General features: G+C 45.7%; 1 protein-coding gene across 4 annotated transcripts in view; it reads right to left on the reverse strand.

Annotated features, from left to right (window-relative positions):
- The window catches only part of NAT10 (N-acetyltransferase 10), a 326,800-nt gene that overhangs the window by 168,437 nt on the left and 144,386 nt on the right, over positions 1 to 13,977 (reverse strand). For all 4 annotated transcript variants that reach the window (XM_069221852.1, XM_069221854.1, XM_069221853.1 and 1 more), the window contains exon 11: positions 8,106 to 8,204. In XM_069221852.1, coding sequence (XP_069077953.1) covers positions 8,106 to 8,204 — 99 coding nt within the window. The remainder of the gene's footprint in view (positions 1 to 8,105; positions 8,205 to 13,977) is intronic.

Genomic DNA, 13,977 nt, shown 5'->3' on the forward strand with positions numbered 1-13,977 from the left:
AACTAACAAAAACTTACCTCCCCCAGGAACTGTGAAAATTGCACTAAGTGTCCACTTTTAAAACAGCTATTTGTCAATAACTTGTAGAGTATACATGCAATTTTTATGATTTAAAGTTCCTAAAGTACTTACCTGCAATACCTTTCAAATGAGATATTACATGTAGAATTTGAACCTGTGGTTCTTAAAATAAACTAAGAAAAGATATTTTTCTATAACAAAACCTATTGACTGGATTTGTCTCTGAGTGTGTGTACCTCATTTATTGTCTATGTGTATGTACAACAAATGCTTAACACTACTCCTTGGATAAGCCTACTGCTCGACCACACTACCACAAAATAGAGCATTAGTATTATCTCTTTTTACCACTATTTTACCTCTAAGGGGAACCCTTGGACTCTGTGCATGCTATTCCTTACTTTGAAATAGCACATACAGAGCCAACTTCCTACACAGTTGTTTTAAAGTTGCTCTTTTGAAACAAAGTTGCAGTCTTGGGTGAACAGAGCCGCTGTCCTCGGGAGTTTCTTGGTCCTTCTAGAGCAGGACAGTCCTCTGAGGATTCAGAGGTCGCTGGTCCCTGGGGAAAGCGTCGCTGGAGCAGTGTCTTTAGAAGCGGGGGAAGACAGGCCGGTAGAGCTGGGGCCAAAGCAGTTGGTGTCTCCGTCTTCTCTGCAGGGTTTTTCAGCTCAGCAGTCCTCTTCGTCTTGCAAGAATCTGAGTTCCTAGGTTCTGGGGAGCCCTTAAATACTAAATTTAAGGGTGTGTTTAGGTCTGGAGGGGTTAGTAGCCAATGGCTACTAGCCCTGAGGGTGGGTACAACCTCTTTGTGCCTCCTCCCAAGGGGAGGGGGTCACATTCCTATCCCTATTGGGGGAATCCTCCATCTGCAAGATGGAGGATTTCTAAAAGTCAGAGTCACCTCAGCTCAGGACACCTTAGGGGCTGTCCTGACTGGCCAGTGACTCCTCCTTGTTTTTCTCATTATCTCCTCCGTCCTTGCCGCCAAAAGTGGGGCAGTGGCCGGAGGGGGCGGGCAACTCCACTAGCTGGAGTGCCCTGTGGTGCTGTAACAAAGGGGGTGAGCCTTTGAGGCTCACCACCAGGTGTTACAGTTCTTGCAGGGGGAGGTGTGAAGCACCTCCACCCAGTACAGGCTTTGTTACTAGCCACAGAGTGACAAAGGCACTCTCCCCTTGTGGCCAGCAACATGTCTTGAGTGTGGCAGGCTGCTAAAACCAGTTAGCCCACACGGTTAGTTGGTTAAGGTTTCAGGGGGCACCTCTAAGGTGCCCTCTGGGGTGTATGTTACAATAAATTGTACACTGGCATCAGTGTGCTTTTATTGTGCTGAGAAGTTTGATACCAAACTTCCCAGTTTTCAGTGTAGCCATTATGGTGCTGTGGAGTTCGTGTAAAACCGACTCCCAGACCATATACTCTTATGGCTACCCTGCACTTACAATGTCTAAGGTTTTGCTTAGACACTGTAGGGGCACAGTGCTCATGCACTTGTGCCCTCACCTATGGTATAGTGCCCCCTGCCTTAGGGCTGTAAGGCCTGCTAGAGGGGTGACTTATCTATACTGCATAGGCAGTGTGAGGTTGGCATGGCACCCTGAGGGGAGTGCCATGTCGACTTACTCGTTTTGTCCTCACCAGCACACACAAGCTGGCAAGCAGTGTGTCTGTGCAGAGTGAGGGGTCCCCAGGGTGGCATAAGACATGCTGCAGCCCTTAGAGACCTTCCCTGGCATCAGGGCCCTTTGTACCAGGGGTACCAGTTACAAGGGACTTACCTGGATGCCAGGGTGTGCCAATTGTGAAAACAAAAGTACAGGTTAGGGAAAGAACACTGGGGCCTGGTTAGCAGGCCTCAGCACACTTTCAAATCAAAACTTAGCATCAGCAAAGGCAAAACGTCAGGGGGTAACCATGCCAAGGAGGCATTTCCTTACAACGGTCCACGGCACATTCCATAACATCTCCTTCCAGTTCAAGTCATCAGTCAAAGATGAGCACACTGTCCTTAATGACCCTGAGGAATCGCTTAACCAAGCCATAACTGCTCAGGCGGTTGAGCGATGTTTTAACATCCTTAATTTCAGCATTCCTCAATCCTTAATTTATTTGAACACTAACAGGGCACCAGTACCTCTAAGTCAGAAGGCAAACCTTCACTTCCAAATACATCCCTCAACCTCAAACTCAATTACCATCTTGCTAGAGGCATTAGCTACAAAACATTATTCCACCCATTTAGTGTAATAATGTAAAAGGATCAATGCAAATCTAGATTTGGCTCCCAAATGTTTGATGGTCCACCAACTTCAATAGCTAATTTGCTTCACACTTATCCAGGAGGCCCTACTGGTTTTATGAAACTTGTCAGAGATCGCACACTGAACTCAACAAAATGGGTACTTACTAGGAGGAGTAGTTTTGCAACTACCTGCTGTGTGTTATCATCATCTGTGGGTCTGAAAATGGGTGTCTTTTTTCTCTTTTTTGTTGTTGGGGTCAATAACCACAATTTGGTGGCAAGTCCATTCTCTCTGTAATGTCAGAAGGCGGCCCCAGAATTTCCTGTGATTGGTCGCCATCTTCAGATTCTTTTTACCCCATTGGCAACTTCAGTCACTGGCACTGTGTGTTATCTTGGAGTGTTGTCTGACTTGCCTGTTCGCCTCCTGACATTTACGGGGAGGCAGATGGGTCACATTTGAATCTGAAAAACTCTTCAAGCTACAAAATTATGCCTACTGGTAAGTAACCATTTCGTTTTGCAGCATAAATCCTTTACTAGATTCAGGTGATGTGCACTGATTTTTTAGCAGTGTTTGTCTCCTTGGAAGGTTGAGTTGAAATGTGCCTCAGTTTGCAATCAGGTGTTGTACCACTCTCTGTCCCATTCGTGATTCCTGGTTTACCTGGATATCCGCACAGTAATGCTTGATGTGTGATGTCTGAACAACCATGATGCCACCATGCAAATGTTGTTGTTGGGCACGTTTGCTAGGAAAGTTAGAGTAGCCTCTTTCTTCCCTGTAGAGTGTACCCTAGGCCTTGTAGCAAGGTTTTTCCCACCCTTGTGTAGCAGGTTTGGATCGTCTTCTGTTGTGCAACAGTTCCCTTTGTTACTGGTAAACCTTCGCTCTTGCAAAGGAGGAGTAGAGTTGGTGCCCCTTCCCCTTTCCCCCTTACTGTGGTCTGTTATAGATGGTACACGTGTCCCAGGTATGTACTGTTCTTTTAGCCTGGGTCTTTGGTTGCTAAAAAAAAGGTTGAATGTTTTGGTAGACATGAACTGTGATATTACCATTGATAGTAAATGAGGGTTTGGTCTTAGTACCACCTTCTCCTTGTGGGTTTGCAGGTAGGGCTCTAGTATGGGGAGAGCTCGTAGTTCGCAGACCCTGTATAGCAATGTGACAGCTATTAGGAAGTCAACATTTAAGAGTCATGAACACAAGTTCTGTCTTGAGCATAGGCTCAAAGAGATTTGTCATCAGCTGTGAGTACAGTACTAAAGTTCAACGTTGGTGCAGATGTGGTTCTAGGTGGAGCTGCTTTCTTTGATCCTTCTAGGAATCTCTTCTGTTTCGTTATTACCCTAATGTAAGCAACAATGGCTGCAAGGCAGACCTTTAATGATGCATTGGTTAAGCTATGGTCCAGTGGGTGAGTAAAGTATGTTTTCATCATGCTGTCCTCTGTCCTTCCCTCAAGTTTCCAGCAGTCCTTAGCCCAGTGGATGCATCTGGTCTACTTAGCACTGTAGCATTTTTGTGTGCTCAGTTTCTTCACTTCCCTGAAAATGTTCTTTGTCTTGCAGGGGCGCTGGAGATGACTGAACTCTAGATATTCAAGAGCCAGGCTGCTAGATTGAGTGTGGTTGGTTCTGGGTAATATATGATCTCATTCTGCAGTGTTTGGAAGTTTTGCAAGATGCTAGATGTTTCTAGCAGGTTTGAGTTCTGTATCTTTCTGAATCATTATGGGGCGATGAGTATGTTTGATTGTCTGAACTTGTGTGGCACCCTTGCGATAAGGAGAATCAGTGGAAAGGCATATTCCAGGGTATTGACAATGAATCAGTGGTGTGGGTATCTGGATGCTCAGTATTGGCATTTTGTGTTTTTTGGGCTTGGGTACAAGTCTATGCTTGGTGCTTCTCATCTCCTGAAAATGTTGTCCAGCAAATCTTGTTTTAGCTTACAATCATTGGAGATGTTTGCCTGTTTGCTTAATCAGTTTGCTTCGATATTCTGTTCACCTGGAAGGTGTAGCGCTACCAATGTTATGTTAAATTGCCCATTTCCATATCTCCTGCACAATCTGAGAGAGCTGGAATGACTTTGTCCCCCCATGTTTGTTGAGATAGAATGTTGCTGGGTTGTCTGTCTGAATCATCACCGTCTGTTCCTTTAGGTGCGCTTGGAAGGCCTTTCATGCATGAAAGACCGTCTTGAGTTCATGTATGTCTTGCTGCTTCCGGAGGGCTCTAAAGACCCATGACTTAAGTTGCTCATATGCACTCCCCTCCCCACCCCATGAGGGATACCTTTGTTGTTATAGCCCCTATGGGAGTTTGTAATTTGAAAGGTCTCTCTAAAATTACATTCCTTACGTTCCACCAGTTAATTTCCTTTTGCACCTTTGCAGTGACAAATGCTAGATGCTCCCAACTACCTGTGGCTTGTGATCATTTATGGAAGAGCCATTCCTGTATGGGTTGCATGAGTAGTATTGCCTGCTGTATGAGTGAGATGCAAGATGCCATTATACCCATTAGTTTCATTACCTTCCTCTCTGTCAAAGAAGGACCCTTCTGGTAAAGGCAAGCTTGCAATGTTATGGCCTTCGCTCTCTTGGTAGGTAGGTGCCATCTTAGAGTTCAGGATCACTTTCTCCTGTTCTAGGTGCAGGGATGACTTTTTGTGTTTATGGTGAATCCCAAGTGGTGCAGAGTGGAGATGAATGTGTGTATGTCCTGTTGGCATTTCTGTTTAAAACTTGCCTCCACTAGCCAGTAGTTGAGGTATAGGTAGACGTGAATGCCTTGTTTCTTCAGGAGTGCGGCCACTGCTGCCAGGCATTTTGTGAACACCCTTGGTGGCGACTGTATGTAGAAGGGCAGCACCTTGAACTGGTAATGTACCTGGTCTATGGTGAATCTGAGGTATTGCCTGTTTCTTTGGTATGTATAGGTAGGCATCCTTTAGGTCCATGGTGGCTATGTAGTTCTTCTGTGAAGGGCATGTTGATCACTTGTGCCAGAACCTACTAAGCTTCAAAGCCCTCAACCAGGCCTGCATAAGTTTGCCTTGTGATGGTATCAGGGTTTCTAGAAGGAAACAATAGTTCCCCTTTCCTCTTTCAGTTGCACTGCAAAGAGGACTGCCACCTACTAGAAGAGGCAATAGTACATGGAAAAGCCATCCAATGATGACGGCCTCAACCGATTATCTGTTGTGGCTTTCCTCAGAGAGTGTGGCATTGAGATTACATGTCCTCTTGTTGTTCCTGGCCTTCAAGTGGAGCGCAGTGAAGTATTCATCATCTTAGCCAAAGAACTCATGATTCTCTTCACATTGCTCTGGCGTTATGGAGAAACATAACAAACGTCAGCTTGAGCATTCATTGCTCAGCCATCAATGCTGCCTTCCTCTTCGGGGTATTTCGAACATTGAGTGCTTGGCAGTGGAAGCGGTCTTTGAGGGCTCGGAGTTCTCCCTTTTCAGCATTTCTGTTACCATCTGCCACTCCTTTTCTGTGTGCTTTGACCTCCAGCTTCAACACTGATGACACTTTCTTTGGCATCCAACTCTCCCCCTGTTCCAGTTCAGCTTCTTGGACATTCTGTTCTTGCTTCCCTTTGCGGGATAGGCCGGGGTCCCTTAGAGACTCCTCCTTCTTTTGGGTGTCTGCCATGACGTGGTACACCACATAATGTCTCAGCCTTGCCCTTCAGTGTATTCAATACAAACTTTGCACCGGGCTTGCAGTCTTCAGCACCAAGATCCTTCAGGTTGTACAAATTGTAGTCCTATCAGAGGGGGTCTCTCTGGGCAAACTTGTGACGGAAGTTGTCATAAATTTAAAAGTTTTTTTTTTTCATCTCCCTTGCTGCCTCACCATTGTGCACTATCCAGCCACGTGACTTTAATAAACAGGGTACCCAGTTTGATTAGGAAGGTTCCCCTCCTCCACTGTTCAACCTTCTGTGGCGTCAGAAGGCATTCTGTTATTTTCGGTGGAAAAACTTTGATGGATGCAGATTTTCCAGTTGATTTTTCCTCAATTCATCGGGCTCCGGTGTCATGCTTTCAGACCCAATGGTGTAAGGAACAACCTGGTAGACCAAAAACCACCAACATTTTTCCACCGAAAATAATTAAATAGCATCAGAGGCCACAGAAGAGCGAACTACTAGTTTTATGAGACTTATCAGGGATTGCACATTGAACACAAGCTTTAACACAGTGTTTCTATGAATTATCAAGTGCTGGTAACAAAACAAAAAAAACTTGCTCTAATCCTATTTATAACACTCATGCACTAACTCGAATACTCTTCACCTTAAACCTAGTGGCACCAGCATCAAGTCCAATCACCTCACGACACAAGCTCCCAATTCAACTTTGTTTTCTTTGAGCCATAACTATTTGATATAATCTGACCATCTACACAAAACCTCATCAGTCCTCACACAACGTATGCATACTACCTCAGTAGGATCTTCTCCTACAGTACACACTGCACAATCTCAATTATCCCTCCTTGTTACCTGTGAAAAATCTGACACAATGACACAGAACAGATAGGATTATTTGCTTCACCCTAAGAATAAATGAAGGTACAACCAGCAGGTAGGCAGACACTGCAACTGGGAGGACCATAGACTATTGCACACTCTATGTTCTCCACATACAAGCATTCCAAGGGATCATCACTGTCCAAAGCCACATGTACACGGCAAATACTTGGTAGAAATAGTATTACATACATCTGGGTTTCATTTTCTCACATTAGAATCCAATCTGATGTTTAGATTTCTGCAACAAATTATTAAAGGTCTATATTTGATTCCCTTCTAATGGAACCCTCCTATTTTATTCTGTGCACCCTCAGTTCAAATAACCTTCCTTCCAGAATACAATAAGAAAGGTGAACTTAACATATAAGGTGAAAACTAGCACTACCCCAGTTCATAATTCACCTATCTCATTAGTGTAGCTTACGAAATGTTTATGGTAGCATGTACTATTGAAGAATGACTTCAGATCGTGTTATGTACTGCGTGCTGAAACCCTCGGGCTAAGTGCCCGTCATAAGAAAGCATAAACGAATAAACCATGTTTTAGGCTTCACAAGGAGTAACATTTTTAACAATAAACTTGAACACTGTATTCTGCTATAATTCAAAACCTAATTTAAGCTCATTCTGAGGATGTTGTCTACAGATACTAATGCCACTCAAATAACAATGTTTTAAATATATTTAAATGCTTAAATCACTAAATGGGGGGTTTCAGTGCAGGGTGGCTGCTGCTTTTCCTAGTACTGATCAACTACAAGATCTGCTGCATCATGACAAACCATATGCACTGGGAAGCCTGATTTACAATGCAGACAAAATGACCATCTCTATCGCCTCCCCACAACACACAGCTCTTGGCAGGGGAGCCCAGAAATACAGAAAGCATAAATTAAGTTTTCAAGCTTTATAACAAACTCCCAAAATCAGGATGCCCGCTGGCTATTTAGAAATGAAGTGAAGACTTCATCCAACAGTGATGCCTACCGTATGTCTCTGACCCCACCTACCTAAGCCAATCTACAGTATGCAGCTGAGCCTTCCTGTCCATGATGTATTCACTATATGCTAGGCAAAGTTATAAAATACACTGTTGTAACCATACAAAGACATCAGACATGTGCATCCTCGATTATCCTTGCATCGCCTATTATGAATGGCCCATTTGTTTTAACAGGCTCCAGGTGACTGCTAGGATAATTATGACGGTATACAAAACAATCTTTAAAAAAAAAAAAAAATCTAAAGCAAAACAGCAGAAAGAATGTAAACAACTCTTTACCTGTATGGTCTGTCGATGCTCCTTAAAGATGTTCACTCGGACAACAGCCTTTTCAAACTCGGGATTTAAAGACTGAATAATCTCATAGTCCAAGTGTTCCTGCGAGGCAAAGCAATTTATGAAACAAACATGAACAGATTTTTTAAAATTAATAATAAAGGAAGAATACAGCAATCCGAAATATAAAATAAGTATATTAAACTGGATTGCTAAACCATGTGGGAGTGATACCTCTGTCTTGGTGTCAGGTGCAGCAAGCTTCCACATTGTTTTAAATTTGTAAAACTACTTTTATTAGTTCCCCACAAAACCCAAGACAAACAATAGGTGTTCATCTGCAAATTCTGTAATTTTGGGTTGGATACAGTTAAAAAATAAAGTAATACAGATCAGTTCACATATCATGAGGCGGACAGGCCACAAATTTGTGAAGTGGTGCAGCAAAAAGTTTCTCAAGATCCATAAATATCCTCCACATAGTTAAAATATTCTAGTGCCTAGAACCAAAGGCAGGTTTCTTTGAGAAAAGCCCATGCTTATCCTTGGTATTCTGACAGAAAGAGTGAGGTGACCCAAAGAGAAAGTGTATGTAAAACCAAAAACATCAATAAATGAAGAAGAAAAAAAAATGTAATGAATATAATGATACACAATTTAAGGAAATCTAGAGTTGGGATCGGAAGGTATAGAAAATACGTCTGATGTCTTTTCTGTTGTACAAATGTAGGTACACCAGTGTTATAGTAGCAGATCCCAAAAAGAGCTGCTGTGGTAGTGTGTATCTGTTTTGGGCAATAAAGAACAAGCCTTGCATGCTGCCCCTTTGTCCCTCATACCTTAGAGAATGGTCTAAAAGCAGATAATATTAGGAAATCCCTTTCTCCCACGAACACCCATGTTTCAAAAGACCCAGCAGAACACAAGCATCAGGATCATCAGAACTTTTACATTAAGTACTCCCTATTGTCCAGATGCTTCAAATGTCCCCATCTTTACTGGGACTAATCCTTTGACAAAAAAGAACGGATGTGATTGAGAGGACAGACTCCTTTCCACTTTCAGTCAATGCTACACCTGGCGGTCCAGTTCCAACTGGACCTGATCGATTTTTCCCAGACATTTCAGATGACTCCGTTTCTTTGGACTCTTCTTTGCAGTCACGAGACACTTTTGTCTGCAGTAGTATGTGCCACTAGATGAGACCTAAACCCCTTTCTCCTTGTGGGATTAACAAGAAATCTGCTGCCCCAATCCAGTGAAAAACCTTGAAGAACCAGAGATTCAAGAGTAAGCTGAAGTCCACAGATGTAGGTCATATGGAATACTTCCACGCAGGCAGTCTTCTGGTCTTCTCTATTCCAGCAGCTTGTGACGAGTGAATCCCACACAACTCCACACCTCCTCCTCAGCAATTCCTTTGTGTTTTTTGGCCGAATCAATCCCCAAAAGCATCATATTCAATTTTTCAAAAATAGCTACAGGTAGTCTTATTTAAAATACACTCCTCCTGTCTTCTAGTTTCACTCCAAGGTCTCTTCCAGATGACACATGATCAAGTTGAAACATACCCCTTTAAGACCACTCCTAGGGACCAATACTAGAGTATGTTACTCTTTGGCTTCAAACAAATCTACTGCTGCTGACCCTCTGTAGGAAGCTGGCCCTTAATGTGGTATGTGAATATCATATAAAGGGTCCAGGGGTTCCCCAGTGTGGGGACAGGGCTTGTTATGCAATCTCAAAATGCTCTATTTAGGGGTAGTGTGGTTGAGCAGCCTCAGGCTTAATACAGAGGAGTGCAAGACATCTACAAATACATACAATAGTCCATAAATGGGACACACGTCTCAAGGAGGCGATCCACACCAATTTATAAAAATAGAAGGTATCTTTATATATGTTTAGGCATCACAGAAAAATCGTTCAGGCAAGTCTGCTTTTAAATAGGAATTCAGTTCAGTTTAAAAAGTGGATAGTGACATTTCTGAGTTCTGCAATGTTACACCATGGGAGGAAAAACAAGCTCTGCAAACAGGTAGAGTACACTGACTTACAAGACCAATTTCCTGACATTAAGGTGAGTAGTGGTCAAGGTCTAAGGCAGCATCCACAGTAGACCCTCAGCAGCACGGGGGCAGCCAGGTGCAGAGTGGCAAACAGCATTGGGTGTTAAATGTGTTCCTATGGAGATTGTTCACGGTGACAAGCGGTTGCAGGCTCAGGCCAGGAGGCCAGTCGGGCTGAGCCAACAGTGGGAGTCAGGCCTTGCGATGCTCAGGCACAGGTAGAGGTAGGCAACTTTGGTAATCTTCTCCATGGCTCAAGGGCGAAGAGAGCGGAGGTGTCGTTTTTTTCTTAAAGGAGCGGTCACGGTAGAGGGTGGCTGGGGGCAGAGGCTGCAAGAGTCCTAGGGGAGTCCAGGAGGGGTGAAACCACGATAGACTCAGACTCTGGAGAGCTGGGGAACCTTGTTGGCACTGGTGGTCCACTTCAACTCTGGTCAGAGAAGGCGGGTGCAGTGATGACTTCAGGTGTCGGGTTTTGGTGGTTCCAGAGGCTTCAGAGTCCCTTGTTTTGGAGTTTGTTGGAAAACAGGTTCACTGCTTCTGGGAGGTCTTGAGCCTTTTTTGAAGGCAGGCAGTCCTCCTGGGTTTCTGGAGTCACAGCTGCAGGACGAGTCCCCTTTGGTGCAGAATTCCACAGGGGATGCAGACAGGCCAGCGGGGTTGGTAGCAGGTCAGCTGCTTCTTTTCTCCTCTTCTGCTGTTGTGGCTCTTCGGTGTCCTTGGTCTTCTTAAGTTATCAGGAACTGCTTCTCTGGTGGGTGACAGGGGCTCCCCTAAATACTGAATTTAGGGGCGTTACGGGCGTGTAGGGTAAGGCCAATGGGCTACTGACCCTTGGGGTCACTACACCCCCATATGACCACTTCCTGTGGAAAGTGGGCATAACCTGGTCACAGAAAAATCGTGTCCACCTCGCAGTAGCCCACCTTGGGGGTGGTATTAGCCTGGAGGTGGCACGCCTACCTGACTGGATAATTTTCACACCTCTCCAGGTGCCAAAGGGGCTCTGGACAGGGGCAGAGGGTGGATTCCTCTCTGTAGGAAGTTGGCTCTGTATGCACTATTTCAAAGTAAGGAATAGTATGCACAGAGTCCAAGGGTTCCCCTTAGAGGTAAGATAGTGGCAAAAAGAGATAATACTAATGCTCTATTTTATGGTAGTGTGGTCGAGCAGTAGGCTTATCAAAGGAGTAGTGTTAAGCATTTGTTGTACATACACACAGGCAATAAATGAGGAACACACACTCGGAGACAAATCCAGGCCAATAGGTTTTGTTATAGAAAAATATATTTTCTTAGTTTATTTTAAGAACCACAGGTTCAAATTCTACATGTAATATCTCATTTGAAAGGTATTGCAGGTAAGTACTTCAGGAACTTTAAATCATTACATTAGCATGTATACTTTTTACATAAAACACAATAAGCTGTTTTAAAAGTGGACACAGTGTAATTTTCACAGTTCCTGGGGAGGTAAGTTTTGTTAGTTTTGTCAGGTAAGTAAATCACTTACAAGTCTCAGGTTTGGGTCCAAGGTAGCCCACCTTTGGGGGTTCAGAGCAACCCCAAAGTTACAACACCAGCAGCTCAGGGCCGGTCAGGTACAGAGGTCAAGGAGGTGCCCAAAACGCATAGGCTTCAATGGAGAGAAGGGGGTGCCCAAGTTCCGGTCTGCCAGCAGGTAAGTACCCGCGTCTTCGGAGGGCAGACCAGGGGGGTTTTGTAGGGCACCGGGGGGGACACAAGTCCACACAGAAAGTACACCCTCAGCAGCGCGGGGGCGCCCGGGTGCAGTGTGCAAACAAGCGTCGGGTTTTCTGTAGATTTCAAGGAGAGATCAAGGGATCTCTTCAGCGGTGCAGGCAGGCAAGGGGGGGGGGGGGGGGCTCCTCGGGGTAGCCAAGGGAGAGGGCCTCCTGGGGGTCACTCCTGCACAGGAGTTCCGTTCCTTTAGGTGCTGGGGGCTGCGGGTGCAGGGTCTTTTCCAGCAGTCGGGAAATGGAGTTCAGGCAGTCGCGGTCAGGGGGAGCCTCGGGATTCCCTCTGCAGGCGTCGCTGTGGGGGATCAGGGGGGACAACTTTGGTTACTCACGGTCTCGGAGTCGCTGGAGGGTCCTCCCTGAGGTGTTGGTTCTCCACCAGTCGAGTCGGGATTGCCGGGTGCAGTGTTGCAAGTCTCACGCTTCTTGCGGGGAATTGCAGGGGTCTTTAAGTCTGCTCCTTGAAACAAAGTTGCAGTTCTTTTGGAGCAGTGCCGCTGTCCTCGGGAGTTCCTTGGTCTCTTGGAAGCAGGGCAGTCCTCTGAGGATTCCGAGGTCGCTGGTCCCGGAGAAAGCGTCGCTGGAGCAGGGTTCTTTAGAAGGCAGGAGACAGGCCGGTAGGACTGGGGCCAAAGCAGCTGGTGTCTTCTTTCTTCTTCTGCAGGGGTTTTCAGCTCAGCAGTCTTCTTCTTCGGTAAGTTGCAGGAATCTAAATTCTTAGGTTCAGGGGAGCCCTTAAATACTAAATTTAAGGGCGTGTTTAGGTCTGGGGGGTTAGTAGCCAATGGCTACTAGCCCTGAGGGTGGGTACACCCTCTTTGTGCCTCCTCCCAAGGGGTGGGGGTCACATTCCTATCCCTATTGGGGGAATCCTCCTTCTACAAGATGGAGGATTTCTAAAAGTCAGAGTCACCTCAGCTCAGGACACCTTAGGGGCTGTCCTGACTGGCCAGTGACTCCTCCTTGTTATTCTCATTATTTCTCCTGGACTTGCCGCCAAAAGTGGGGGCTGTGTCCAGGGGGCGGGCATCTCCACTAGCTGGAGTGCCCTGGGGCATCGTAACACGAAGCTTGAGCCTTTGAAGCTCACTGCTAGGTGTTACAGTTCCTGCAGGGGGGAGGTGTGAAGCACCTCCACCCAGAGCAGGCTTTGTTTCTGTCCTCAGAGAGCACAAAGGCTCTCACCGCATGAGGTCAGACACTTGTCTCTCAGCAGCAGGCTGGCACAGACCAGTCAGTCCTGCACTGAACAATTGGGTAAAATACAGGGGGTATCTCTAAGATGCCCTCTGTGTGCATTTTTTAATAAATCCAACACTGGCATCAGTGTGGGTTTATTATTCTGAGAAGTTTGATACCAAACTTCCCAGTATTCAGTGTAGCCATTATGGAGCTGTGGAGTTCGTTTTTGACAGACTCCCAGACCATATACTCTTATGGATACCCTGCACTTACAATGTCTAAGGTTTTGCTTAGACACTGTAGGGGCATAGTGCTCATGCACTGGTGCCCTCACCTATGGTATAGTGCACCCTGCCTTAGGGCTGTAAGGCCTGCTAGAGGGGTGACTTATCTATACTGCATAGGCAGTGTGAGGTTGGCATGGCACCCTGAGGGGAGTGCCATGTCGACTTACTCGTTTTGTTCTCATCAGCACACACAAGCTGGCAAGCAGTGTGTCTGTGCTGAGTGAGGGGTCCCCAGGGTGGCATAAGATATGCTGCAGCCCTTAGAGACCTTCCCTGGCATCAGGGCCCTTGGTACCAGGGGTACCAGTTACGAGGGACTTACCTGGATGCCAGGGTGTGCCAATTGTGGAATCAAAAGTACATTTTAGGTGAAAGAACACTGGTGCTGGGGCCTGGTTAGCAGGGTCCCAGCACACTTCTCAGTCAAGTCGGCATCAGTATCAGGCAAAAAGTGGGGGGTAACTGCAACAGGGAGCCATTTCTTTACACTCTCCTATGAGGGTAGCCAGATTTGCATTTCACAGGTGGCAGCCCTTTGAGGCTTGCTGCCTCAGGAAGGTTAATCAGCAGGTCATCC

The sequence above is a fragment of the Pleurodeles waltl genome, chromosome 3_1, assembly GCF_031143425.1.
Source record: "Pleurodeles waltl isolate 20211129_DDA chromosome 3_1, aPleWal1.hap1.20221129, whole genome shotgun sequence".
Lineage (NCBI taxonomy): Eukaryota > Metazoa > Chordata > Amphibia > Caudata > Salamandridae > Pleurodeles > Pleurodeles waltl.